General features: G+C 46.8%; 1 protein-coding gene across 1 annotated transcript in view; it reads left to right on the forward strand.

The window, feature by feature from the left end:
• Window positions 1–26,534, forward strand: part of CREBBP (CREB binding protein) — a 119,052-nt gene that overhangs the window by 84,691 nt on the left and 7,827 nt on the right. Inside the window, exons 12-25 of the mRNA XM_027527582.1 lie at window positions 330–454; window positions 1,041–1,229; window positions 2,674–3,090; window positions 4,869–5,048; window positions 5,971–6,160; window positions 10,286–10,404; window positions 11,196–11,435; window positions 11,797–11,885; window positions 17,268–17,348; window positions 18,861–18,917; window positions 21,294–21,371; window positions 21,695–21,762; window positions 25,696–25,846; window positions 26,182–26,328. Coding sequence (XP_027383383.1) covers window positions 330–454; window positions 1,041–1,229; window positions 2,674–3,090; window positions 4,869–5,048; window positions 5,971–6,160; window positions 10,286–10,404; window positions 11,196–11,435; window positions 11,797–11,885; window positions 17,268–17,348; window positions 18,861–18,917; window positions 21,294–21,371; window positions 21,695–21,762; window positions 25,696–25,846; window positions 26,182–26,328 — 2,131 coding nt within the window. The remainder of the gene's footprint in view (window positions 1–329; window positions 455–1,040; window positions 1,230–2,673; window positions 3,091–4,868; window positions 5,049–5,970; window positions 6,161–10,285; window positions 10,405–11,195; window positions 11,436–11,796; window positions 11,886–17,267; window positions 17,349–18,860; window positions 18,918–21,293; window positions 21,372–21,694; window positions 21,763–25,695; window positions 25,847–26,181; window positions 26,329–26,534) is intronic.

Genomic DNA, 26,534 nt, shown 5'->3' on the forward strand with positions numbered 1-26,534 from the left:
CTACTCTGTCACTCGGACCCTCAGATGCTCTGGCGCCGAGTGCTGCCTTGGCTTCAGCTGCTCGCAGCCTCCCTGATGCGCCACCTTCCTCTCCTCACACTGCCCTGCCTGCCCCCCACCCACCACCTCACCACCACCACAGTGGTGCCGTTTTTCCTGGATGTGAGCAATCTGTTGCTTAGCCATCTTTTCTGATTGGCTGATCTCCTTTCAGTTGTGTATGTAGTGTGTGTGTTCTGTCTTATTTGGCTTCAAGTTTCTTTGGCAAATTGTCATTCTGTTTTCCTATGGGTGCTTTTCCTAATGAACTGTTGTGGGTACGTTTACAGGGATGAATTCATTTAACCCAATATCCTTGGGGAACGTACAGTTGCCACAAGCGCCCATGGGACCGCGTGCGGCATCCCCCATGAACCACTCTGTCCCGATGAACAGCATGGGCTCCGTTCCAGGGGTAAGTGCTTGTCCTCCCCTCAGCTGTGCTGAGATGGCCTTGCTGCAACAGGACAGTTCTCCCCATGGGAGCTTGGAGGTTGGGAATCCTGTGGCGCTTGTTCCTTTGGATTGTGTTGTGCTTTGGCAACTCCATCTCTCTCTCTGGTCCTTATTACTCCCAAGGTTTATTTGACCTTTACTTATTTTTACTGAAATGAGAGATTCCTTGGCACCTGTGACTTTGTGAGAAGACGGGAGTTCTGGGGATGTGTGACAGAATGAGAGGAAAGGTGTCAGTGTCCGCTGGCTCTCAGAGCGTCCTCTCCTGAGGCTGTTTTCTAAACGAGTCCGAGAACTCCTAAAAGGCATATTTGAACTTTACACTATGGCATGCTGTTGATTTCTGTTCAGAGGACTGTGTGGAGCTGGCTCATTAGAGATCTGCGTGAAAAAGTGTGCAGAATGCCTGGGAGCCAGGAGGTCTTAGTGCGTGGTGGGGTCCCCTCCTGTGAAGGGAGTAGTTGAGGATTCCTCTCTCTTTCGGTTCACCTTGGAGACACGGGCCCTGCAGCCCTCTGAACACAGTGGCACATGTTGTCTTGTAGATGGCCATTTCTCCGTCCCGAATGCCTCAGCCTCCGAACATGATGGGCGCGCACGCCAACAGCATGATGGCCCAGGCGCCTGCGCAGAGCCAGTTCCTCCCGCAGAGCCAGTTCCCGTCGTCCAGCGGGGCGCTGAGTGTGAGCAGCGTGGGCATGGGGCAGCCGGCGGCGCAGGCTGGCGTTCCACAGGTACTGTCCATCGTTTTAGTTGTCATTTTCTTAATTTTTGTTTGTATATTTTAAATTCTAAGCTTCACATGTGATCTGAGAGACACTGGTTTTTGAAGAGGGAGTGAGGAAAGATCCCTTGAGTTTACGCTTAATGATTTGGCACTTGTTGGTTTAAACTGCCGAGGTGAAGTCCAGCTAACTGGGCCATTTGAGTAGTTCCCTTCTTGTTGAATGTGGTTTTATTCATTCAATATAATGCCGGCGGGGACTATTTTCCACTCATTTCACCGCCTTTCCCCGACTTCTATTAATTGTTAGAGTACATCAGATTGCTGCTGTGTACAAATGTACACGTATTTAAAACAGACCAACTGTTCCCCTGAGAGATCAAATTCATTATTTAACTTAACATGAATAACATTGAATAATAGGCAGTGACTACACTAGATTCACTAAGTAAACACTTATTAAGTAATTGTTTTTTAAACGTTTTATTTGTTATGATTTACGTTTGGCTGTGCCGAGTCTTCCTTGCTGCGTGCAGGCTTTCTCTAGTTGCAGTGAGCGGAAGTTACTGTCAGCGCGCTGCCCAGGCTTCTCCCTGGGGTGGCTTCTCTGGCGGAGCATGGCCTCTAGGCATGAGGGCTCCAGTAGTTGTGGCGCGCAGGCCTAGTTGCCCCACGACATGTGGAATCTTCCCCGACCAGGGATAGAACCTGTGCCTTCTGCACTGGCAGTTGGATTCTTAACCGCTGGGCCACCAGGAAGCCTGATGCCTATTAATTAATTCTTTATTTGCATAAGTTTTATTTCTCTAGCAAAGGGGTCGACAAGTTTGTCCTGTAGATATTTTCAGCTTGGTGGACCGTGAGGGAACTGTTCTGCTCCACTGTTGTGACACAGAGGCAGTCATAGACATGTGCATTCACACGTGAGTGAATGGAGAGGCTGCTGGCCAATAAAGCTTTATTGACAGAGACCAGCAGCTAGCTGGGTTTGGCCTTGGGCCCTGTGTGCTTGGCAGATTCTTGCTGTAGATTCAGAATAGCTTTTTAGTTGGCCCACAGGTAATTTTGAAGCATATCCCTAGCTGAGAACTACCATACTGAAACAATTCAGTGTTTGAGTAACTCATTTTTTTAAAAAAGACAAATACCTTTTCCAGTGGCCTTAGCTGTTGGTGGATATTATGGAACATGAGCTAGTAACTGAAGTGTATGTGTGTGTGTTTAAGCCAGAGATTTCTACACTTACATAAATCCAAGCTTGATTACTACAAAAGCAGGTTACTATAAGCATGCAGGTCAGTGACACGTTACAAGTGGAACGTTCCCGTATAGTCAGCAGACGTCATCCAGAAACCGTGTCAGGTTCTCATATATTTAATTCTTTATGTCTGCTGCCACATTGTCAGATGGAGGGGAGACCAGTTTTAACTCGCTCTTTTCCTTCTGCCTGTCAGGGGCAAGTGCCAGGGGCCGCTCTTCCCAACCCCCTGAACATGCTTGGGCCCCAGGCCAGCCAGCTGCCTTGCCCACCAGTGACACAGCCTCCGCTGCATCAGACCCCGCCTCCCGCCTCCACGGCCGCCGGCATGCCGTCTCTGCAGCACCCAGCAGCTCCCGGGGTGACGCCCCCCCAGCCAGCTGCGCCTACCCAGCCTTCAACTCCCGCGTCGTCTTCCGGGCAGACTCCCACCCCGACTCCTGGCTCCGTGCCCAGCGCCAGCCAGACGCAGAGTACTCCTACGGTCCAGGCAGCCGCCCAGGCCCAGGTGACCCCGCAGCCTCAGACCCCAGTGCAGCCTCCATCCGTGGCCACCCCACAGTCATCGCAGCAGCAGCCAACACCTGTGCACACGCAGCCCCCCGGCACCCCGGTGAGCCCCTCGGCCTGTGGCCGTCTGCCCACAGAGTTGCAGATGAGAACTTGCCCCTGAGCAGTTGGTCGTGAAGCACCACAGGTCTTGGTGCAGCTGCACAGCGAGTGTGTCTGCAGCCTGACGGAGCTGTAACGGGTTGTGTGTTCATTCCAGAATGGGCTCTGGAGGCCAGGTTTGGCAGGACATGACTTGTGATTATCTTCCCAGTTAAACCAGCTTATAGAAATCAGCAACTGAAAGAGCTCGTACATGGGTCCCCTGTAGAATATTTCAACTATCCATAGGAGCGTCACCTGTCACAGGTGGTCATCTCTGAGATTTAGTTGTCTTGAGGGTTTGATAGGCAAGTCAGTTTTTTAATTGTACATACTTTGACCTTGCTCGTCAGCCTTGTTTTCCAGTTGGAAGCTTTTTCTTTTTCATGACAAAATGGCACAGCCAGGTTAGCACTTCTGTGGCTCAGATCTCCCCACTCCTCCGGGGAGGTGGCAGTGGCAGGGTCACAGCATATCCTGTGTCCCGGTCCCACGCTCTGCCGGTGGCACCCGGCCGGGCTCCCCCACATGGGGCCATCCCCACCCACCCCAGGGGCCCGAGGCTACTGTTTCTTACCGAGCCATGGTATCTGTTTTCTTACCAGCCTAATTTAAAAACTTCCTTCCCCCTGAAATGCGTTAACTTTATTTGTGGGGGCTGAGGATATTTATTTATAAAATGTCAAAATTAATCCCAAGATGAGTCCCAAGATGACACTTTTTATTTTTCCATAGGGAGTGTTCTTATTGTTTCTTATTTTATGTTATCTCTGAGTAAGATCCCTTTGTAATGTTACGTTTTTATTTGTTTACTTAAAACTCTTATCAGGTAAATCTTTGAAAACTTGAGAGCTTTTTTTGAGATTTCATCTCTTAATGCTTGTTTACTCCTCCACCACTGTTCCTGCAGTTAACAGGCTAGTTATACACTCTTGTTCCGTGAAGTGAAGTCGCTCAGTTGTGTCCGACTCTTTGCGACCACATGGACTATAGCCTATGAGGCGCCTCCGTCCATGGGGTTTTCTAGGCAAGAACACTGGAGTGGGTTGCTATTTCCTTCTCCAGGAGATCTTCCCAACCCAGGGATTGAACCCGGAGCTTCCCTTGTGGCTCAGCTGGTAAAGAATCCACCTGCAATGCGGGAGAACTGGGTTCAATCCCTGGGTTGGGAAGATCCCCTGGAGACAGAAAGGTTACCCACTCCAGTATTCTGGCCTGGAGAATTCCATGGACTGTATAATTCATGGGGTCGCAAAGAGTCAGACACGAGTGAGCAACTTTCACTTCGCTTCACTCCCGCATTGTAGATAGACGCTTTACTGTCTTGAGCCACCAGGGAAGTCCATATAGGTACTTTATTCCCCTTCTGACAGTGTATATACACATATTTATTATTCATCCTTTTACCAAAACCATTAGGATCGTTGTTGGAAAGAATTGAATTTAAAATAGGTTCTCTGACTTATGTAGAAAATTCCCAGAAGATAATTTTCTATCACAGTGTAGAAAGCTTCTGCTCTTGTATCTCTGCATTGTTGACAAGAAGTCAGTTGTGTTTCTGCCTGATGTTGACTTCTCTGGAACTCTTCCTTTAACTCTTATATTCTTCAGTTCTCTCAAATAGGGGTGCCTGTTAGGTTAGTATTGAGAAAGATTAACATGGATCTGTGTTGGGTGAGCAGCAGGGTTTAAGATCATCTGTGTTGTTTACAAAGATAAGTGATTTTGGTTTCCCCACAGCTTTCCCAGACAGCAGCCAGCATTGATAACAGGGTCCCCACTCCATCCTCAGTGGCCAGCGCCGAAACCAACTCCCAGCAGCCAGGCCCCGAGGTGCCACTGCTGGAGATGAAGGCTGAGATCAAGACCGAGGACACAGAGCCCGATGCTGGGGAGCCCAAGGGAGAGCCTGGGGCTACGGTAGGTGCCTTTCCTGGACATGGGTGGATGTGCTGCACACAGAGGCGCCATGGGGCGCCCGGGGGAGGCGCCAGGGTCCGCCGTGCGTGTCCCTGCGTCGCGTTTCACTACCCCACTCAGTTATGGTTCAAGTGCAGAAGAGATTAGAAACAGATGGGTTGTTTATTTTTAGATATTAGGTATGGGTTTATTTTTATTTTGCCAGAAGTGAAGAGCACTGGCTTATATTTTAAATGTTTAAATCATCCAACAACTTTTTCACTGCTGTTCCTCATTCATTTATAATTCTCCAGAGGCAGGCTGCTCAGGCGGTGTGTTCTTTTACTAATTAACCTGTGGCAGAAGTTGAAAACTGGCAGACCGTGGGCTGAACCCAGTCTATAAATGTATTTTGTTTGGCCCACACAGTATTTTTAAAATGGGAAATTACAAATAATACTGTAGACTTCTGACTTTTCTTGGAAAATGAGGAGCTTTGCCAGCACCGTGTGGCAGCAGAGCAGTCTGGGTGGGAGCGCCAGCATGGCGCTCAGGCGGGTCACAGCTCCCCACTGCCTCCCTCCGCGCTTTCTGCTGTTCTCGTGGGCTTCCTCTGCCAGGCCTCTGAGCAGTTGGACTTTCCATCCTTCCCACAGTTTTCAAGGAAATTCTTGTTCCAAACTAGAAATATATGTAAAACTACTGAAGAGGTAATGGTATATGCAATGTTTGTTTTTAAGACTATAATACACTGGCACTGTATTAAAGCGCCTCCTAGGCATTCGACCTTTCCTTTTGGGAGAGAGAGAGTGATCGATGCAGCTCTGACTAGGGGAGGTTTTAACAAGCCTGTAGAGACTTGAAGGGCCTTCCGATAAGGCTGGGTAATAACAAAGATCTCTCATAGTCATGTATCTGTGTCCGTGACTCTGTTTTTCTCAAGATGATGGAGGAGGACTTACAAGGATCTTCTCAAGTTAAAGAAGAAACAGACCCGACAGAGCAGAAGTCAGAACCAATGGAAGTGGATGAAAAGAAAACTGAAGTGAAGGTCGAAGCTAAAGAGGAAGAAGAGGGCAGCACCAATGGGACAGCCTCTCAGTCCACGTCCCCTTCGCAGCCTCGCAAGAAAAGTAGGTCGTGTTCTCAGGAATTTACGTGGCGCTGCTTTTCCATCATGTTACGAGTGCATTATGTGGTTGTAAAGCTAAAGCAAAAAAAGAATTCCATCCCTTCCTGTTGCCCTTCTTACTGGCCATTCCCCCAGTTTTAGAAATGGTAACAGCTGGACTCCAGGGCACCGGCCCACAGGGTCTGTGCTAGGGCTCTGAGGAGCAGCCCACACCCAGCCTCTCCAAGGTGGTGCTGGCTTTACTTAGCATGCTGTGGACACCCACGGATGGTCTCCATTGATAAGGTGACCAGGAGCTTGATGTTGGGGAGTTACCACCATGGCAACCTGTGGGCTATTAAGTTTGTAGGTTTCTGCTGGTGCAGATGGAACTGAGTCCAGAGTTGGGGGCTGGGAGCATAGAACCAGGGACCAGTGCAGTGGGAGGAGGGCAGCAGAGAAGGGAAGATGCTGGAGTTCTGAGTAAGCAGGCTGAGCCAGGCTCATGGTGGAGGGCAGATAGAATCCATCTAAGACGTGTCCAAAGTAGGGAGGAGGAAACAGTGTCAGAAAACTGTCAGGTGACAGAAACATGAGACGAGGCTCAGTGGTTCAGGGGTGCAGGTGATGCGTTTAGGAATGATGGCAGAAAAACTCAGAGAGGCTCATGCTGTACAGTCCTGCTGCCCTGGGACCCTGGGGATCACAGAGGACAGCAAGCCTCGGGCTTGTGGTCTCAGACCTCTTTACACTCTTAAAAATTGACCATCCCAGAGAAGTTATTGTTTGTATGGATCATCTATGACTTCTACTCTGCTAGGTGTCTTTTTAAATATTTATTTAAAACTGAATGTGTTTCATGGCACCCATAAGTAACACACTTCTGTGAAAAATAACTTCCACAACAAAAATAATTGGAATGGTGACATTGTTTTTCACAACTTTGTTTCTCGGAGAATTAAGTGAACACGGCTGGCCTCTCCTATCTACCTGTCCCTTCGCTGTTGTATTCTGTTGTTTGTTTGACGGACACAGAGAAAATCCAGCTCCACTCAGATAAGTAGCTGATAGACAAGAGTATTTTAGTATTTAATAGCCTTTTCAGGTACTTGTAGATAATTCTTTCTTGACACTACACAAAAATTCAACAAATAGAAGTTTCTTAAAGGCTGTTTGCAGTGTGACGTCTGAATCTGTAGCCCTGAATTTCTCGTGCTCTACAATTTTTCTGTCTTGTACTCAGACTGGCTCTTTTGCCATTGTATGACTTTTTTTTTTTTAAAGCACGATCCTTTGGTCATTTGGGAATTTTGCTCATCTTCCAAATGTTGGCATACTTTATTATGTAATATTTTTAAAAATCACATTTATTAATGTCACTGTGACTCGTTTTAAAAAGTCTTGTAAACTTTGACAAGCTGTCAAGCTTGTGTAGCAGATACAAGTTTTTCAAAAATTCTAATTTTTGATGAAAGTCCAGATTGTATCATTGCTAGCAAATTGCGTCAGTTGTCCTGGAAGTAACTGGTGTGCTTGGTTCATTTGTGAGAAAATGTGGTGTTCCCGGATCTGAGGAACCATAGCTTGTCTGTCAGCCATTCTCTCTAGTTTTCTGTGTTCCATGAGCGATTGCAGTTACTTCAGCTCTTAGCTCAGCACTCAGACGAGTGCTTTCTCTGAAGACAGCGACTGCCTGCAGCAGAAATGCTTTCTGACAGCTTCCCTGTTTGTCGTGCAGAATAAAAGAGCTGTAGCCGAGGGCTGAGATTTAATAAAAGTAAGGATTTTTGCTCCTTCATCAAGGACATTTGTTAAGTGCAGATGGCATTTTACCTGTGTATGCAAGACAGCCCTGAAGAGCGCGTGGCCACTGAGTCACGTCAGGCGCTGCGGCCTGGTCCCGCTGCCGTGCTGGTGTCCATGGTGCTCCGTGTTGCTCTCGCCCCATCTGTGTGCATGTCAACACAGTGCGGAAAGCAAGTGATGACCGAGTGTTAGCGTGAAAATCATTGTGCATCATGGAATTGGATTTCACACACCCTGGAAAAGCCCTCAGACAGTGCTAGAACTTTATGCAATGATGGAAATGCCATGTGTCTGCCCACTCTGTAACCACCTCTGCCTCTGAGGTGGAACCAGCCGTGTGTGGCTCCTCAGCACTTGAAATGTGACAGACGTGCCTGAGGAAGTGGGTTTTTTACTTTATTTAATATTAATTCATTTCCATTCAGGTAGCCGCACAGGCTGGTGCGGTCCCCATAGACAGCATGGGGATCCCCAAGTCATCCGTGGGCCATGCTGTGGACACTGCTGACGTGGCCCCTCTGGTTGTCTGGAGAAGGTTTCAAGCCAGAGGAGTGGAGTGACTTGCTTATAGGACACTGCACTAGTCGGTGGCAGGAACTTGTTTCAAGTACAGCTCCTGACTGCTACCTCCACTCATTTGGAGTCTTGTTATGTCAACGTAGTGGTTAAAGACAGGAGTTAGAAATGACTTTTCCTTGCCATAGGTTTTAAATGTTCAGTGAATGAATGAGCAGTCGTCCAGAGTGAGACACATGTAAGCGCCGTAAGCGATCAACTCCAGAAGCCCAGTGGGCCTGGGACAGTGCGTCAGCAAACCGTCCGGGCTGCCAGGGAGGGCGTGTTTCGGGCTGTGTACGTCATTGGGTTTCTGTGGCAGCTGCCGGTGCCTGCCTTGTGCGGGGAAGGCAGCCACAGACACACGTGCACAGATGAGCATGGCTGTGTTCCGATAAAGCTTTCTTTTGGAAGACTAAACAGTGATTTTGTGTAATTCACGTATCATGAAATATTATTCTTTTTTTCCCTAACCATTAATAAACTTAAAAACTATTCTCAGTTCCCAGGCCCATACAAAGGCAGGCAGCTGGCCAGATTTGGCCTGTGGGTCATGGTTTGCCGACCCCTGATTTAGAAGAATGAAGAAGCTATTGATTAACTAAAGAATTGCTTTCTTATAAAGAGTTATTCAAAGAAAACCAAGCTCTGTAAAAGCAGACTGGAAGAAAAAGGGTTAGCTGAGGGCAGGGTTTGCCTGTGTTTCACAGCTCCATGGGGCACGTCTGCTCCCTGGACCACGGCTCTGGCCTCCAGGGGAATGTCTGTACTGGGTGACCCTGGTGCCCACTGACCGCCAGGCGTTCTGCAGCACAGGAGGCCGATCAGGACACCTGGGCGGTCCCTGCTCTGGTGGCAGTAAGCCCTCTAGAAACTTCCCAGCCAGTGCCTGCTTCTCTCAATGTACCCAGTGCAATTTTTACGGTATTTTAGTCTGATTTATAAATTTACAACTTACAATGCATCCGTTCTAGAAAATACTTTCAAAATCCGAAAAACTATGAAGTGGAAACCTCCTATCACTTAGGACCTAAGCCATCAGAACCCGTCTGCAGTGTTTGCCTCTCTGATGATGGGGCTGTGCGCAGGGGTGTGTGCCAGCGAGGGTTGTGAGACACTCGCTGCTGCCTTCACGGTTCCCGCACCCTTGCAGTTCACGAGGGGCTCGTGTGAATGAATGGCAGCCAGTGTTTATGCTACGTCGGTGACAACACTAAGTGTAGTAGGAAGTGGGTGGGCCTGGAGCTTGGAGACTTGGTTATTGCTACATCTGCGAGGGGGCAATAGAGCACTTTTGAGGAGAATGCATATTTTTGTAGCTTGCTTATGATGTACATTTGTTGGTGAGGTTGTAACAAAACCATCTGTCTCAGGTGGTGTGAGTTTACTTCCGCCCGGAGAAAAGGCCCGTTCTGGTGAAAATGGCTCTGTTTCCACACATTTGATCAGTGAGGCAGATTTGGAAGTTAGCTTCAGTTTTTTTCTGTTCCAACAGAATTTGGTGTTGGAAATCTTTTGTTGAGCAAGCAAACTTCTCAGTGTGGTAGTTTTGCCTCATGATGTGGATGCAGTTTTAAAAACGCTAGTGTGGGGGGTGGAATTAAAAAAAAAACGCTAGTGTGACTGTGTTCTCAGAACCCCTGAATGGTAGCTTGAGAAAGTGCTCACGGCCGGGAGGAAGGTGACTTGGGCCTCCTCAGAAGCAGCCCAGCTTCCATTGAAAAGCTCTGCAGGAGGAGTCTGGGTGCCTTGTCAACAGTGTCATTTCCTGTGTTTTCTAACGCAGTCTTCAAGCCGGAGGAGTTGCGCCAGGCTCTGATGTCAACCCTGGAAGCTCTGTACCGACAGGATCCAGAGTCCTTACCCTTTCGGCAGCCTGTGGATCCCCAGCTCCTGGGAATTCCAGTAAGTGGATGTCATGAAAACACTGTGGCTTTTCCAGTATGCTTCAGGAGCATCCACGACACTTGCTTAATCTCTCTAAATTGAGTAGAGTAAGATTTTTTTCCCCCGAATGTAAAGAAATTAGTTTGTTGTCAAAATAGTAATATACTTTTGTCTTACTAACTGAAATGTGTGTGTTCCCCCACCCATTTCCATTGAGCCCCAGGGTCGTGGGGGGATGCGGGAAGATGTGGGAGCACAGCCCGGGGCATGCAGCCTCTGTTGCCTTGCTTTACTCGTGGGTAAGACTTTGTCCACTGGAGTGGGTTTAAAGAATTGGTGCAAGTCCCTTATAAACCACATGGGCCTCTCACTTTGGCATCCCTGGGTGCTCTTGCAAAGGCCGTGGTGACCAAACAGGTTCTATTTAGTCTTATTACTATTTTTGTTTGTCTTAAATTTCATTTTGCTTGTTAGGACCAAGAGTAAATCTCTAGAAAAACATATTGTCTGATAAATATGCTCACTGTTTTAATTCAGTGGATCAAAATCTTATTTTTAAAATCTGACACTGAAGGACATCTCTTAATAAATAATTCATTTTTTTTTCTTTAAATTTGCTTTTGAAGTAATATGATCACACTTAGTAACTACCATCGTAGAGTAAAACCAGAGGAAGGTCAGGAGTTGCTCTCTTTTTGGTCACTCATTAGGTTACACTGGTACTCTCTGCTGTTTTAAGGCAAAGCTGCCAGATAAGGCTTACATTGGGGGTTTGGGATCAGCTAGACTGAGAGCCTTTTGTCTTTCAGGATTACTTTGACATTGTGAAGAATCCCATGGACCTTTCCACCATCAAGCGTAAGCTGGATACAGGGCAGTACCAGGAGCCCTGGCAGTATGTAGACGACGTCTGGCTCATGTTCAACAACGCCTGGCTTTACAATCGGAAGACATCCCGGGTCTACAAGTTCTGCAGCAAACTTGCAGAGGTCTTTGAGCAGGAGATTGACCCCGTCATGCAGTCCCTTGGGTATTGCTGTGGACGCAAGGTACAGTTGGAACTTTTTTTGAATTCAGCCAAAGAGGGTGTTATGAGGATATGATGGACTCTGTACTTTGGCCACACCTGTATATTGAGAAGGACCCAAGTGGAGTCATCTGAAGCTAGAAGTTCTTATGGGTCAAGCATTCCTGGCTGCCCTGGTGTCCATTCATCTATCTGTAATAAATGTCCCTTAGACACTAATTTTGTCCCATTTTATCCAAAAATATCTTTAACAAGAATCATTAAAAGACTACTCAGTGTACTAACAGCTAATTTACTAGCTAAATCTAGTTCTCCATATCAGACACAGCATTACATGACAGTAAATGCATTTATTTTTAATACTTTTTCCTTTGTTTTTGCAGTATGAGTTTTCCCCACAGACTCTGTGCTGCTATGGGAAGCAGCTGTGTACAATTCCTCGAGATGCTGCCTACTACAGCTATCAGAATAGGTAAGCACTGAGCAGTTTTCTGAATTACAGGACAAAAAGGTCGTCTTAGGGCAAGGCAGGCTCATCTGATTGCAGCTTGGTTACATTATTTCTTTCGTGAAGTTTCAGTGAAGTAGGCTGAAGTTACATTGTTTCTCTCTTCCCAGTCACTCAGTTAGGCCCAGGGTCTCTTAACTTAAAAGCATGCTTGTATAGTATAGAATTTCAACTCAAAGCTGCTTGCTGCACTGCACTCTTTGGATTAGGAACATTCGTTAAGCCATAATGTCACCATATGAGAAAGAGTCTAAGTTGAAGTTAACTCTAACAAAGGTTGATGGGCCTTTTTCAAGATACTAATAAAGTTGAAGCATTGTATTTTACCAGTCTGACTGTAAATATTTGCCTAGCTAAATTGACCTGCACAGCCTGATGGAAAGACTTGTGTTTGTGCTGATTCATTAAAGAATTGAGTTTATGAATGACTCCGTGTCAGGAGGTGGCCTTTTCAGGGCTTAGCGAGTGACAGGGATGCTTGAGAAATCTTGGTTCTAATCTTGAAATGTGGAGACGGCCAAAGAGTAGATCTCTTGTCTTAAGTAGAAGGAGAATGAAAATAATTTTTGTTGTTGATCCCCTTACCTAAATATGGCTTCCTGGTTTGGGGACTTGTCTTGAAAATTAAGCTCCAAGGTATCCATGGCTCTAAGTATCCATAGCATGAGGGCATCCTGCCTTGAAACGGGTGGTATTTCTTGGTCATATTCAGTTACCTTGCCTCCATTTCATGAACTGACAACTGAATTCTTTTTGTGACCAAGATGAAACTTCATGCCTGTTCTTTGTCTTTAGGTTCAGGTATTAAATGTCAGCTTTTGGGTCTGATGTTTTGATTATTTTTATCTTACTTGCTTGTAGTAATTGCATATGTTTTAACACTTCAAAGAAGATAAGTACGAGGCTTTTTATTTATTCAAAGGTACATGCAGAGGCCTGAATGATTTGGAATGTTGCAGTTATTTTTCTTCCAATTACGTTTTTTTAAATTATTCTTTAAAAAAATATGTAGGGAATTCCCTGGCAGTCCAATGGTTAGGATTCAGGGCTTTCACTGTGGTGGCCTAGGTTCAATCCTTGGTCAGGAAACTAGGGTCCTACAAGCCGCATGGCACAGTTGGGGGGAAAAAAAAAAAGGTTAAAATTTAAAAAATCTAACCATATTTAAGTTCATTAACAGCTCCCATCAAAATGCTATTGGGAGGTGGGGGGGGTGGGGAACTGTTGACCTAAAAATATCTTAAGACAAGGTTTCTAAGCCTAGTCTGGCTCACTGTCCCAGTGAGATGCTGGTTCCAGGGAAAGAAGCGAGTCCCCAGCAGGCATCTCTAGCAGAAGTGCTGCTGACACAGCTGTCCTGATGAAAATATTTCAACAGTTAGAATTTAATTTCTCCTTTAACGTGCTCTTCTATCCCTGGAAGCATTTTAATACTAAAAGTTTGAAATGATATCATAGCCTTCGTAGTGGAGTCTCTCCACAGTGGCAAGTGTTGTTTTGGGAGTTCTGGCCCCTCCTTTTACAGTTTTAGCCCAGAGACCTTTGACATAGCCCAGAACCTGCTTGTCGATGGAGTGGGCACAGTAACACCCCCAGTTGACACCCTTAGCTGTCAGTCTCCAATGAGACAATGAGTAGGAACTCACTTTGGGAGCTGATAGGTGCCAAACAAAGCAAAGTTATGAATTTTTAAGGAAATAGGTTAAAATGAACTCTGAAAAATGCCCCCACTAATTAAGTGCACAGCATAGTTTGGGTCTAGAAGGAAAAGCAGACAGCGGATTGCTCACCACCATCTCTCCAGTTCGGGGCCTTTTCCTTGTGGGCTTCACTGTTCTGGGTCCTGTGGCCCCCCCTTTGCTGAGGTGCACAGGCTTTGGCCATATTTAAGTGGAGAGCGGTTGTAGTTCAGTAGGACAGGTAGCGTCAGCGTCCACTACTGCCCCCCAGAGGGCGGTGTTGATGGGAGGATTCTGTTGAAAGTTCTGAAATGTCCAATTAGATTTCTGTGTAGCATTTAATTTTTACTGAACAAAAGTGATGTATTTTCCTTAAGAGTAGAAACATAAATAAAGGAGTTCTTTTTTACACATAAGACGTTTTAAGAGTGTGAGCACACCGCTCCTCAGCTGAGTCTCACGAGGTGTGCTTCCTGGAATACGGACATGGAAGCGACGCCGCGTTGAGTCTGAAAGCAGCGGTCTCGTTCTGTGATGGACATTTCAACTGCTTCCACTTTTATTCTCAGCCTTGACTGTTTAAGAGAACGCTGTGGTGTTCTTTTGAATAATTGTTTTGGCATTTATAGTTCTAAACTGTTGGGCACTTAGAATAGGAAATTCTATGGACCGTTTAAACAAGTGAAACTAATTTATAAGCTAGTGTATGGTTACATTTTCACTTGTTTCCATCATACTTCGAAATTTTGAAAGTAAGTCATGTTGGGAAAACCATTCTATAGATTTTTCCAGTTATTACTGATAGATGAGAATAGATATCTATTATCCCAGTTATTTGTGTATACTTATATGGTACTTAAAACAATCTGCATTTGAAAATTTACTCCATACATTCAGTTACCCTTACCGATGAACTATGCAGTGACACTTACCGACTTTAGGTGCCCAGATATACATCGTCATCAGGTTCTGTGAAGCGTTTCTCCTTTACAATTCCATATTCATCAGACTGCTTCCTTGTGTCAGGCGGAAAGGCTCTTACGGCTGGAAAGAACCATTATGTATTTCCAGGGTGAATAAAGATGGGGCAGGCTGGCATTAACATCTGCCACCTGCTGATTCCCAAAGTGGTTCCCACCTGCTGGACCAGATGGGTGGCTATGCCCACTCTGTGAGCTATCATCATCTCAGAAGGGTGCTCCAGGGAGGCCCAGACCCTTCCCCCGTCCTCTCCCCATCCACCTGAGGAGGTTTGATTCTCCAGCATCTCTGCTCTGGCTCTTGGACAGGCACTCTGTCCCTTCCAGTTTCTGAACCTGAGGTTTTTAGGGATGGGAGTTAGTTATATGCAGACTGTAGGTTTCTGCAGCCACCTGGGGGCTGCCATTCAGCCACCAGTGCTCTGTTCTGGGCCAGTTTCCTCCAGTGGAAATGATGGGTTTATGATTCCTGTTCTGTAGATGTTGCTAGGTGTCTTGTCCTGCTTGAATAAAAGCAGTGAGTTGTCCAGGATTTTAAAACCATTTAGACTCGCGTGTAATTATTGTGGCAATTTCATTTCAAAATGTGTTCAATAGTACTCTTCGAGCTAGCCCACTATGGCCGGATGTTTGCTCATAATGAATTGGAACACTCATTCATTTTAAAAGGGACACAATTTGGCTTTGAAGAGATAACATTTTTACATATTGTTCTGATTGTTGCATAATTGGTTTACAGTATCTATATTTTAATTCTTTCTTGCTAGTTATGATTATGCCCTCCTACACATGAAAATTCCTTTTATTACATGATTTCAAGGCTCTGTAAAAATATTTACAAAATAGCGAATAACCAGAGTGTTACTATAGTTCATTCAGAGAAAGAGATACGAGATACATAGTTTTTAAAAACAGCATTGTTAGTCTGTTTATTCCTGGTCAGTTTTTAATCTTGGTAGACTTTGTTAATTGAATTAGTTCTAAATAAACTGGTCCCAGCAGGAAACTCCCAGTTGCTACACACAGTGAATCTGTCATGTTCATCAACAGTCTGAAAAATTGGATAATCTTGAAATGCATGCATGCTAAAGTTTTATACTTTTAATTCACTGTATGTGTTTAGTCAGTGAAATATGGCAGACAACAATGCTCACTCAGTGTGTTTAATTAAGGTTAGGATTAGAACTTGTGGGGATCTGTTTTAGGGGTAATGGAGACAAGCTGGCCAGGCAGTGGCCTGAACCTCAGTCATTTGTAGCTACACGTGTGTGTGTGTGTGCGCATGTGTGGCTGTGTGTGTGTGTGTGTGTGTGTGTGTGTGTGTGTAGCTGCAAGCTGCTACATCTCCTCCTGCCTGTGTGGTTCCGTGTGGCGCTCCAGTCTCGTCACAGTGTCTTTAACACTAATCCTCTTGGCATCTTGTAGATGTACTTTTGAGCACTAAAACCACATTTTATTGTGCTGCCGTTGCTACCATATATTCATCCTTTTCGCTTGTGCAGTTCACCTCATTCGGCTTGTTTACTTCTGCGGTATTCCTCTGTGCCCATCTTGTTTTTTGCAGCATCACATGCATTTTTGTTGATTTCTCATTTGTGTCCTTTCCAAACATTTAATAGTTTTTATTTAAACTAATCTTATTTGGTAGCTTGAGCCCAGGCTCTATATTATAAGAAATTGGGGTGATGGATAATTTCTCAAATGCAGATTGTGCTTTAAAGATTAACTCTAAATTTGCTTAACTTGGATTGTTCCCAAGTCAGAGCAATCATTGAGTATTCAGATTGATGAATGATTGGTTCCAGTACCAAAAAGTTTAAAGTCAAAGCATAGAATTGAATTTTAAGATTGTTCATGGATTTACATATATTGTATTGCTTATACAATATATCATAGTTTGTTCTCTGTATATTCTTACTGATAAATGGCTGGAAAGTCTTTGACCCCGATTGCATTTCTGTTAAGTGTTTGTCTAGAGTATGGATTTGGTTTCATTTCTGTTGTAACTCAATTAACTAAGTGAGTAACATGAGAAAAATAACAGGAGAAAATTAAAACCAGTTCTGGGTGCTCAGCATTTTCATACCTTTAAAGATCTGGCTTAATATCGGAAATAAAATCTGTGAATTGCTGTCAAGCATAAATTTCCCATTTTGAAAAATAAAACTATTTCAGTTTAAATTGCTTTTTTAAGGACTTTTGTCAGAATGTTTTGTTCAAAGTAAATTTTTTCCATCTCAAACCCTGGAGTTACGTTTGGTTTTCTCTAAGTAAGAACAAAATCCAAACTCCTAAATGTAGGCTCCTTGCAATTCTAGTATTACCAATTCCTTGAAAACATTTGCATTTTGGAGCTGAACAAGCCCGTTGTTAGTGATGATGGCCTGGGATGTATGCAATGAGACCGAATGCTAATCAATGCTTTGCCTTGGCTTTCTGCTCTGTGTTGTCTTGGTGTTTGCGTCTTACCTTTATGTCTGTGCTATTTGTTCCCTCCCCTGTTCTCTAATCCTGCCCTTCCCCACCTGCCCCTGTTCCTTTCATTGTCCTCACTGACCCATCAATCAACCAACAACGCCCCCCCTTCGTCGTGGTGATCTGCCCTGCTCTGATTGGTGGCTTCGTTGCTTGGGTGGCTGTGTGTTATGATGGACCAGTTCACCCAAGTATGGCCTTCTTGCTGACAGGTATCACTTCTGTGAGAAGTGTTTCACAGAGATCCAGGGGGAGAATGTTACCCTGGGTGACGACCCTTCACAACCCCAGACGTAAGTACCATCCCATCATTTCTCTTGGGGGTGACCCTGGATTGTTGTTTTCCTCTTGTCCACGATTGAAAGGGAAGCACCACTGCCGTTGTGACTTTTCTGTTGTGTATATTTCATAGTAACTGTACCCACATTCATACTTGACAGTGTGGCTGAATCTCAGTGCCATGCCCACGTCCTTCCCTTCACCCAGGATCTTGATGCTATAGCCCCTGTTGAGTCCCGGGGCCTCTTGTAACCTTGCTCTATATCTCTTCTTCCAAAGCACTTGCTTTTTCCCAGTGGCTGTCAACTTCCATTTGGGGGGATTATAAAATTTCCTTTATATCTAAGAAACCAGATAATCCTAGTCACAGAACTGGCAGTAGCAAAAGTGAGTCTTGTGTGCATACCCCGTCTCCAGCATTTAGTTGATCTTCCCCTGAAGCCTTTGTCCTTGAAGTTGTGGAGGTAACAGAAGCCAGATGGGGAGACCCCAGCGAGTACATGTATCTCCCTCCTCACTAGAGGCTGGATACCTGCTCACAGCTCCAGCACAGACAGGCACGAGTTAGTTCATTCATTCCCTCCCCTCGAGTTCACCATTTCCTGCCTGATGCTTATCCTCTGATGGAGTAGACAGATGTCCAGAATGTGGTGAGAAAAAAAGCAGAACCAAATCCTCAAATTGGATGGTCACGGGGCCTAAAGACCTGCCAGCCACCATAGCCACCCAGGACTGCCAGCACTGTGCCTCTCTCTCTTCTCCTGACTCTGCCCTAACCCCTCCCACCCAGAGAAGTCTGCTGGTGCAGCTGCCCCCACAGGCAAGAAGGGCTTCCCAGTGAAGGAGTTTCCAGTGCTGTTGCAGTGACATTTACTCTCTATCCAAATGCAGAACAGACCATAGGCACCCATAAAATATATAAACCAAAATGTCAGAAATTCTACTTACTCAATTTCTTTTTCTACCCCCTGTCATCTTGATTCTTTGGTCCAATTGTGTGATTAATAATTGGATTGTATAATTCTGCGAATCAAGTAATTCACATATACACTGATCACAACAAAAGGACAATAGAAATGAAACACTCAGCCTTTAAAGAATAAGTAAAACATCCCCAAGTACATGCTGAAGGAACATTGTAATTGGAAGAATTGGTTACACCAGTCTTGGTCAGATTCAGTAGCCATTTATCATATACATTTGGAAATTAGCAGGTTTGAGTCGGAACATAATTTTCCCACCACATTTTGACTGAACTTACTTACTTAAATCTTGTAATAAGTGTTGATGAGCATTTTGAGGAAATATTCGAAGGAAGACAAAAATAAATGGTGGTGCTTTCTGTGGAATTAAATTTTATATGTTCATGCCATCATTGCATCCACTTGAGAGTTCTGACCATCATTTACTTTTTATGTGAAGAACTAGTTATAGGATAATATTCCAGAGACCCTGTAGTTTATACACAACAGATAAAATTTAGTTAATTAACATTTTTCCTCTTTCCCCCCCCCCCCCCAAATAAGGACAATTTCAAAGGATCAGTTTGAAAAGAAGAAAAATGATACCTTAGATCCTGAACCGTGAGTATACAGCTATTTCTTTCTGACTTTTAGGTTTTAACTTTCAGATCGGGAAAGTTCTTCCATGTGATTGGGTTGCTGTAGAAGACACTGGAAATAAACATATTGCCCTGGGTGGAACTTTCTGTGTGGATTTACTTCAAATATGGATTATTTTTTAACTCACGCAAAAGATGTGTGTCTGTAACATGCTGTCCAGCTGCTGAATTTTACCAGTGAGACGAGTAGGTGGATGTTTTGGTTCTGTTAGAACCTCTGTAATAACTTGGTCATCATTGTCTTTAAGAAGCCATTTAGTGTGATTCTTTAGAGACTAAAGATAGTATTTGGTGAAGGGGTCCTAGTATCACTTAAAGGGAATTTTTAGAGAAACTCTTAGAAACCAATTGTAAAAAAATAAATAACGGGAAGCCCGGTATTGTGTTGGATTGGCTAAAAAGTTTGTTCAGTTTTTCCACATGATGTTACAGAAAAATCCAAAACAGCTTTTTGGCCAGCCCACTTGTGCTTGCCACCATCTTTGGTATGGTATGTTTCCAAAGGTCGCTGTGTTCAGTGATCAGTGAGAACACTCAGTGTGTAAAATTTGCTTTATAATAACCCCTTAAGAGGCCTCAGAGCCCCTCCTGTGCTGTGGCACCTCCTAGGTCCCCAGAGCCAAGTCCTGAGGGCACCCCAGTGTGTGGAGACACCTGTCTTGTTCTGTCCCCGTGGTGAATGCCCGTCCGGGGCTGCTTGGTGAGCAGAGGCTGCAGCCCTATGGGTAACTGATAAACGTGGCCGTGGTGCGTCCAGAGCTGAGAAGCAGGTCCTGCCCTCCCTAGGCTCAGCTTCCAGCGGAGAGCACAGACTTCACTGTGTCAGAGCTGCTTCAGTCTCTCCTGCCAGCCATGCTGGCGGGGGTTGAGAGGGGAGCAGTGAGGGAGGGCACGATGAACAGTTCGGAGAGCGCCTGGTGCATGAAGAGCTGGCTTCCAGTCTCTTTGTGGAAAATGTTTACTTTATATTGGAGTATAGTTGATTTCCAATGTTGTGTTAGTTACTATATTAACTTTCCAATTGCAGAATACTTTATGTTGAGGTAGTAGGTACCAGACAGTGGGGAAGACACAGATGGATAAAGGGGGCCTGGCCTGCAGCCGTGTGTCTTCTAGTAGGACAGACAGACGGATGGTAGCACAGGCAGCAGGAGCCAGTAAGGTGTCCAGAGGGAGGGGCCCTAGCCCAGGCAGAGTGGCATCCTGGAGAAGGTGGTGCTCACCTGGAGGGGGCGTGGGTGGGGGTGGGCAGATCGTTGCAGACACAGAGCAGTGAAGGGGCCTGGAGCACCAGCAGTGGTGCAGGTGAGCGCGGGTGGGGCCCCCGGCACGAGGAGGCAGGGGTGCTGGGTTCCCTGGCGCCTGACTTGGTGTGGCTGCAGAGGTTTTAAAGGACCACATAGAGTGGGAGGAGGGCAGCCCGGGAGAGAGCGCTCGAGGACGGCGGATGAGGCCGCTGCCGTGCTGCCCGCTTTGCCTGTGGGTGTCCAGTTTTCCTTCAGCAGAGCAGGGACAGAGAAGCTGGGTTAGGTTCGATCTGTGGTCGAAGGCTCGTTCTCAGCAGGGGCAAAGGGTGGGCCCGGGCCAGGACCCGAGCCGTGGTGTGAGAGCGTGCCTCAGGTCACAGAGCCCAGCACCTAGGCTGAGAGGAGGAGCCAGGGCCCCAGACGGCCTGCAGAAGTGCGGTGCTCGCTGGGCCCTTCAGCCTCCACAGGGTGTAAGTCGTGGCAGCCTTAAGGGCATGGCTGAAGAAACAGGCCTTGACCTTTAAGCATGTTTGACGATGAAGATTACTAGGTGAGGAGATAGGGTCCGGGTGAGCCATGCAGAAGCTGTGAGGAAGGCAGGCGATGAGGTGAATCCCAACCTCTGCAGTGTTTCCTTGAACAAAGGCCATCATTTCCCACCCTGGCGACTGACTCAGAGCAGACATTTCCTGTGCGAGGCGAAGAACAAGAGCTTGTAACTCTGACAGCATTGTTTTCTGCTGTTGAAGTCCGTTTAGGCATTTGTAGTCGTCTGGAGCAAGCACTGGTCTTGAAAATGTGACCTGTAAGATAGGCCTTTGTCATAGCAGTTTTTAGAAGTAAACTTTCATTTCTGGTTACAAAAGAGGTGAGGAGAAGAGAGGAATGAGGCATTGGTACAAAGAAGGGGAGAAAGTCAGCTCTTCCTGTAGAACACATCCTACTGATGCGTGTTTCAAATATGGCCGAGTCAGTCAAGAGACACGTGAATGCTGAGGAGTCTTGAAGTCTTCATGGCGACAAGGTGTGAGCACAGCACTCAGGTCCACTGTGCAGTTCTGCGTGTGACAGGGCACTTCTTTGTCTTCTAGTTTTGTTGACTGCAAGGAGTGTGGCCGGAAGATGCATCAGATTTGTGTTCTCCACTACGACATCATCTGGCCCTCAGGGTGAGTAACTTCCTGGTGATTTCCTGAGACTCCAGGAAAGGGAGAGCAGTCTGCACAGAGTGGAGGGGAGGGCACTGGCGGCTGCTGTGCCTCTCGTTGTCGCCAGCAAGGATCCGGCAATTAGAGGGATGGCAGTCGGTTCTAAATTTAAGTCTCAAGTGTTTGCCCGCTTTGGGAATTGTAGAATCAAAGCAGTCTGCCTCTTCACTTTTGTATAATGATGTGATGTAAATTGCCAGCAAAGTATTTTAATGCTGCATTTCACTAGTTTGGCAACATATACTGTTTTATATAATCTGATCACACCCATTATTTTTTTGCAGTTTTGTATGTGACAACTGCTTGAAGAAAACGGGCAGAACTCGAAAAGAAAACAAATTCAGTGCTAAGAGTAAGTCATGGAAGGGTTTCTGTTTCCTGGTCTGTACATCTTCCCAATCTTCCTTTGGTTCCTCTAACACACGGCTTCAGGGCTTGCTTGTCCCGGGTCTTTATCTGTGGCTTTGTTTTCTAATACTTGTATTTTTCTCATCTTACCCTTGAAGAGAGTCATTTAGCTTAATCTTTATGTAAAAGTCAGCTTTATGATCAGACTGTTTTAGATGAAAGTTTAGAAACTTTAGAAAGTTATATAGTACACTTTGTGAATTCTGAGAAAATGTCATCAGATCCTTCTCAGGAAACTTGGAAGTAATGCACGGACACACATCCTTTGGTGACGGGTACACTCAGCCCCGGGTACACGTGCGGGTGTCTGTATGCCCATCAGTAGGTGTGGACCCCGCTGTTGTGAAGGGTGACCCTCTGGGACCCTTGGAAATCAGCCAGCATCACCAGGACCGGCCGGAGCCTGGTCTGCCCAAGGGCTGCGTGGGTGTGTCGCTGCTGCACTGGTGTCTGCGTGGAGCACCGTGTCGCTACAGGAGTAAACTGTCCTAAGGGTACGGTGTGTCATCTTCGTTAGCTCGGCTCTCAAGTGCCAGGGCCACCTTCTGTAGCTTGACATTCCCAACCATCCTCTGCTGAGTCAGCAGCAAACCTGAATAGGAAAAGTCCCTGAAGGACTTCCCTCGTGGCCCAGTGGATAAGAATCCACCTGCCAGTGCAGGGGAAATGGGTTCAATCCCTGTCTGGGAAAATCCCACACACCTTGGGGCACCTAAGCCCGGGTGTCACTACTGAGCTTGCGTTCTGGAGCCTGGGAGCCAGTTACTGAGCCCGCACGCTGCAGCTGCTGAAGCCGGCACTCCCCAGAGCCCGTGCTCTGCAACGAGAGAAGCCACCACAATGAGAAGCTCTCACGCCGCAACTCAAGAGTAACCACCACGCGGCACAGCTAGAGAACGCCTGCATGCAGCAACGGAGACCCATTGAAACTTAAAAAAGTAATTCATTTTAAAAGGGAGGAAAGAAAAGCCGCTGCAGCAGTGCCTTCAGAGCCCAACCCGCCCCCAGACTCCTGGCTGCTCTCGCTTCTCTCCAGCAGGACCCGCAGCTAGCAGCACACTGCTCGGGGTCCTCGGCCAGAGCCGGGCTGACGAGAGTAGAAGAGAGATGGGATGTTGCGGGGGTCAGTGGGCAGGAGAGAGGGGTGGCAGGCAAGGAGGAAGCCTCTCGGAAGCTCTCCAGATCGGTGTTGACTCAAGTTCAGACTGTGTCATTACCAAAGTCCAGCTATCCTGTCACTTAAACTCTTGTCAAGCCTTTTGAAATATTGATAAAATCACCAGCTGTTGTAATAGCTTTCTTTAGATTGGGGTTTCTGTACTGACATTTGGGCCAGAAAAATCTTTGTTATGGGGGCTAGCCTTTGTAGAATTTTAGTAGCAGTGTGCTTAGTCCCTTAGTCGTCTCCGACTCTTTGCAACCCCATGAATCGTAGCCCACCAGGGTCCTGTGTCCATGGGATTCTCCAGGTAAGAATAACAGAGTGGGTAGCCATTCCCTCCTCCAGAGGATCTTCCTGAACCACGAATCAAACCTGGGTCTCCTGCACTGTAGGTGGATTCAGCAGCAGCTGCCCACTAAATGCCACTGCTTCCCCTCCCCCACCCCCCATGAACAGTGGCCATGAGAAATGTCTCCATACGTTACCAGATGTCCTGGGCAGGGGGTGCAGGTGAGGACTCCTGCTTTAAAGGATTCATTCCGAGTGATGTCACTAAAGTAGTCAGCAACTTAGAATCACTTTCCTGGGCCAGAGCCTCACTGACCAAAACAAATTGCTAGGAAAGCTAGTTCTCAACAGAAGAGCAGTTGCAGCCTGAAGATAGAGCGGTGGAGGGATGAGGTGGGACAGGAGAACCTGAGAGCTGGTCCAGCCCCCACCCCCACTCTAGAGTCCAGCGAATGGCAGAGAGTATGTGGACCTTTAAAGGTGTAGAACATTGACTTACAGAAAAGGACCTTAAAAGTGCAGCATCTCCCCTTGGTTTTTGATTTGAGCACGAATTAGCATCATCTCTGCAAGCATCTGTCAGTCACAAGAGAAAAGTTGCCTCCTGGGTGTCTGCACTGACTTGGTGCAGGGGCTGTCTGTCCTGCCCCATTTTATGTAAGGAACTTGAGTGTTTTTGAGTTTTGGTGTCTGTGGGACTCCCGGAACCTATCAGCCCCCCATGGACGCAGTGGGACAACTGCATTGAAAATACCTTCCAGCTGCTGGTCAGCCCGTGATGCTAACAACTGACCAAAACCACCTCCCTACCTTTCTCTACTTGGCTGGTTAAAAGCGCAAAAAGTAACAACGCCAAGTGTTTTGGAGGTCAGTGTCAGAGTGTTCTTACTGTGTTTGTTTATGGAAATCCTTCCTAAGAAAGATGCAGCCCGGAGGTCAGAAAGCACAGGCTGAAGGGTTTGATCACATAAAGGGGAATATGAGGCCTCCATCACGTGCTGCGGACAGGCATATGCATGATGGGGTACAGTTTAAAATGTCCGTTTTCAGACTCAGCAGTTCCACTTTGACCCACGTCTCCCACAGGAATATTTGGGGATTTACTCCTGTGCATTGTCGGGAAGTCATGGTGCGTGTAGCCGCGATTTCATGAGGGAAGGGGTGGCCGTCTCAGCTGTCCTCCCTTGTGGACTGGAAGCCACCTCCTGAGGGAACAAAACCTGCTCAGTGCCCATGTGCGTGGGAGCACTTGGGGGTGAGAACGAGAGGGTTTTCTTCAGGGTCTTCACAAAGATAGATGAGGTGGTTGTGTGAGTCCTTTGCACCTGATTCCTTGTTTCTCAGGATGGCTGAGAAGCCATGGGTGGTCACGGGAGTGGGGGTGCAGAAGTTTATACTTTTAATGGGGTTTTTATTTCATTGCCATTATTAAATTTTTTTCCTTTAAATCACTTTCATTGAGGTACAACTTATATACCCAAAAACTCCACCATTGGTGTGTTTATTGCAGAGAGACTGAACTTAAAAAGTCTAAATTTTGCAGGTATTTCTTAACCTCAGTAAGGAATCAAGCCATGTAATTATAAATATAAATTCAAGCCATCTTTATGCAGTCACTGTCGACCTTTTTGCAGTTTTCCCTTCTAGTTTTTCTTTTTGCACATGCACAGCTTTTTTCTGCCGTGAACTGTATGTGTAGTTACGTGCTGTGTAACTCCTATCACAGGGGCCGCTCCTGGGAGAGGGAGGGTACAGGAGGGATGGGGAATGGAGCCCACCAGGAAAGGGGCCTGGCCAGTCTGCATCCTGGGGCAGCGGCTCCTGCTGTCCAGGTTTGGAGCCCTCGCAGGACTGGACTGGCTCAGTCATCTTAGATTCAGCAGCAGGACGCCCCTTGGAGCTGGGCAGGAAGGGGCATTCATGCCAGCCTGCCTTCCAGGGAGAGCAGCATCAGGCTTCCTGTTTCTGTTAAGAGTTCTTCCAGAGTGGGAACCAGCCTCGGCACAGCCAAGACCCCGAGCAGCCATGTGGGCACAGCCAGGGCAGAGCCTGGTGTCACCAGGATCTGGGCACGTGGGGCAGGAGGCAGGTGGACCCTGTGTAGCCCCCTCATGCCTGCTCCTCTGCTTAACTCTGGAGCCCATCTTCTTTCAGATTTGGGTCCACCTTTGTGGCTCTTCTGCCCCTTAGAGTTGGAAAAAGATGGAAATTTGGGACGTTTGAGAGCAGTTTCCAGTGTGTGGAATGCCTAAGACTTCAGGGTTCACTTTTCTCTCGTAAAATGCTCACCTCATAGGATCTCATGAGATCCTTTCTGTATTTGGAGAATGTCAGTCCTTAAAATATCAGACTACCTGGAAAGAAAACGTGGATTCTATAGCCTCGGCCCTTCCTAAGCCCTCTCATTGCCTCTTCTGGATTTTGCAGGACTACAGACCACACGGTTGGGAAACCACCTGGAAGACCGAGTCAACAAGTTTTTGCGGCGACAGAATCACCCTGAAGCTGGCGAGGTGTTTGTCCGTGTGGTGGCCAGCTCAGACAAGACAGTGGAGGTCAAGCCAGGGATGAAGTCACGGTTCGTGTGCAGATGTTGTCCCAGTGGGCACCCTGCCTGGTTAACCAGAGCCCCACTTTCTGGCAAGGCTTTAGAGTCTGGCAAGCATAATTTGAGAGCTTTTCATCAATTAGCATGTAGCCACCCTTCTCTCAGCATCCCACACTCTTCAGGGAAGGGGGAATCCCTGTCCGAGTGAGGCTGTCACAGAGAATGGGGTTGCAGCTCTGAAGTGCCTGGGCCAGTGGTCCAAGGGGGCGACCCCACCTGCGTTTCACCTGCGCCACATGGATCAGAACAGCGAGTCTTGTCTGTGTAAACGGTGATGCATGCAAACAGAAGGCTCTTTGTTCCAGGTTCGTGGATTCTGGGGAGATGTCGGAGTCTTTTCCATACAGAACTAAAGCACTCTTTGCCTTTGAGGAGATTGACGGGGTGGACGTGTGCTTCTTTGGGATGCACGTCCAGGAGTACGGCTCTGACTGCCCCCCGCCAAACACAAGGTAACCCTCAGCCTCCTGATGCGCACGCGCCTTGTGCTGTGTCGGTGACCAGGGCTCTAAACATCCTGGGGAACCGCTTCAGCAGCCAAACAAGTCAGTTTGGTTTTCCCCTAAGCCAGTGAGAAGGGAAGGGTTTTGATGACTGTTGTGTGTTGAGTACATGGGTTCTGACCCTGATCTTGCTGTGGCCCCTGTCCCACCTGGGG

This window comes from Bos indicus x Bos taurus, chromosome 25, assembly GCF_003369695.1.
Source record: "Bos indicus x Bos taurus breed Angus x Brahman F1 hybrid chromosome 25, Bos_hybrid_MaternalHap_v2.0, whole genome shotgun sequence".
Taxonomy (NCBI): Eukaryota; Metazoa; Chordata; class Mammalia; order Artiodactyla; family Bovidae; genus Bos; species Bos indicus x Bos taurus.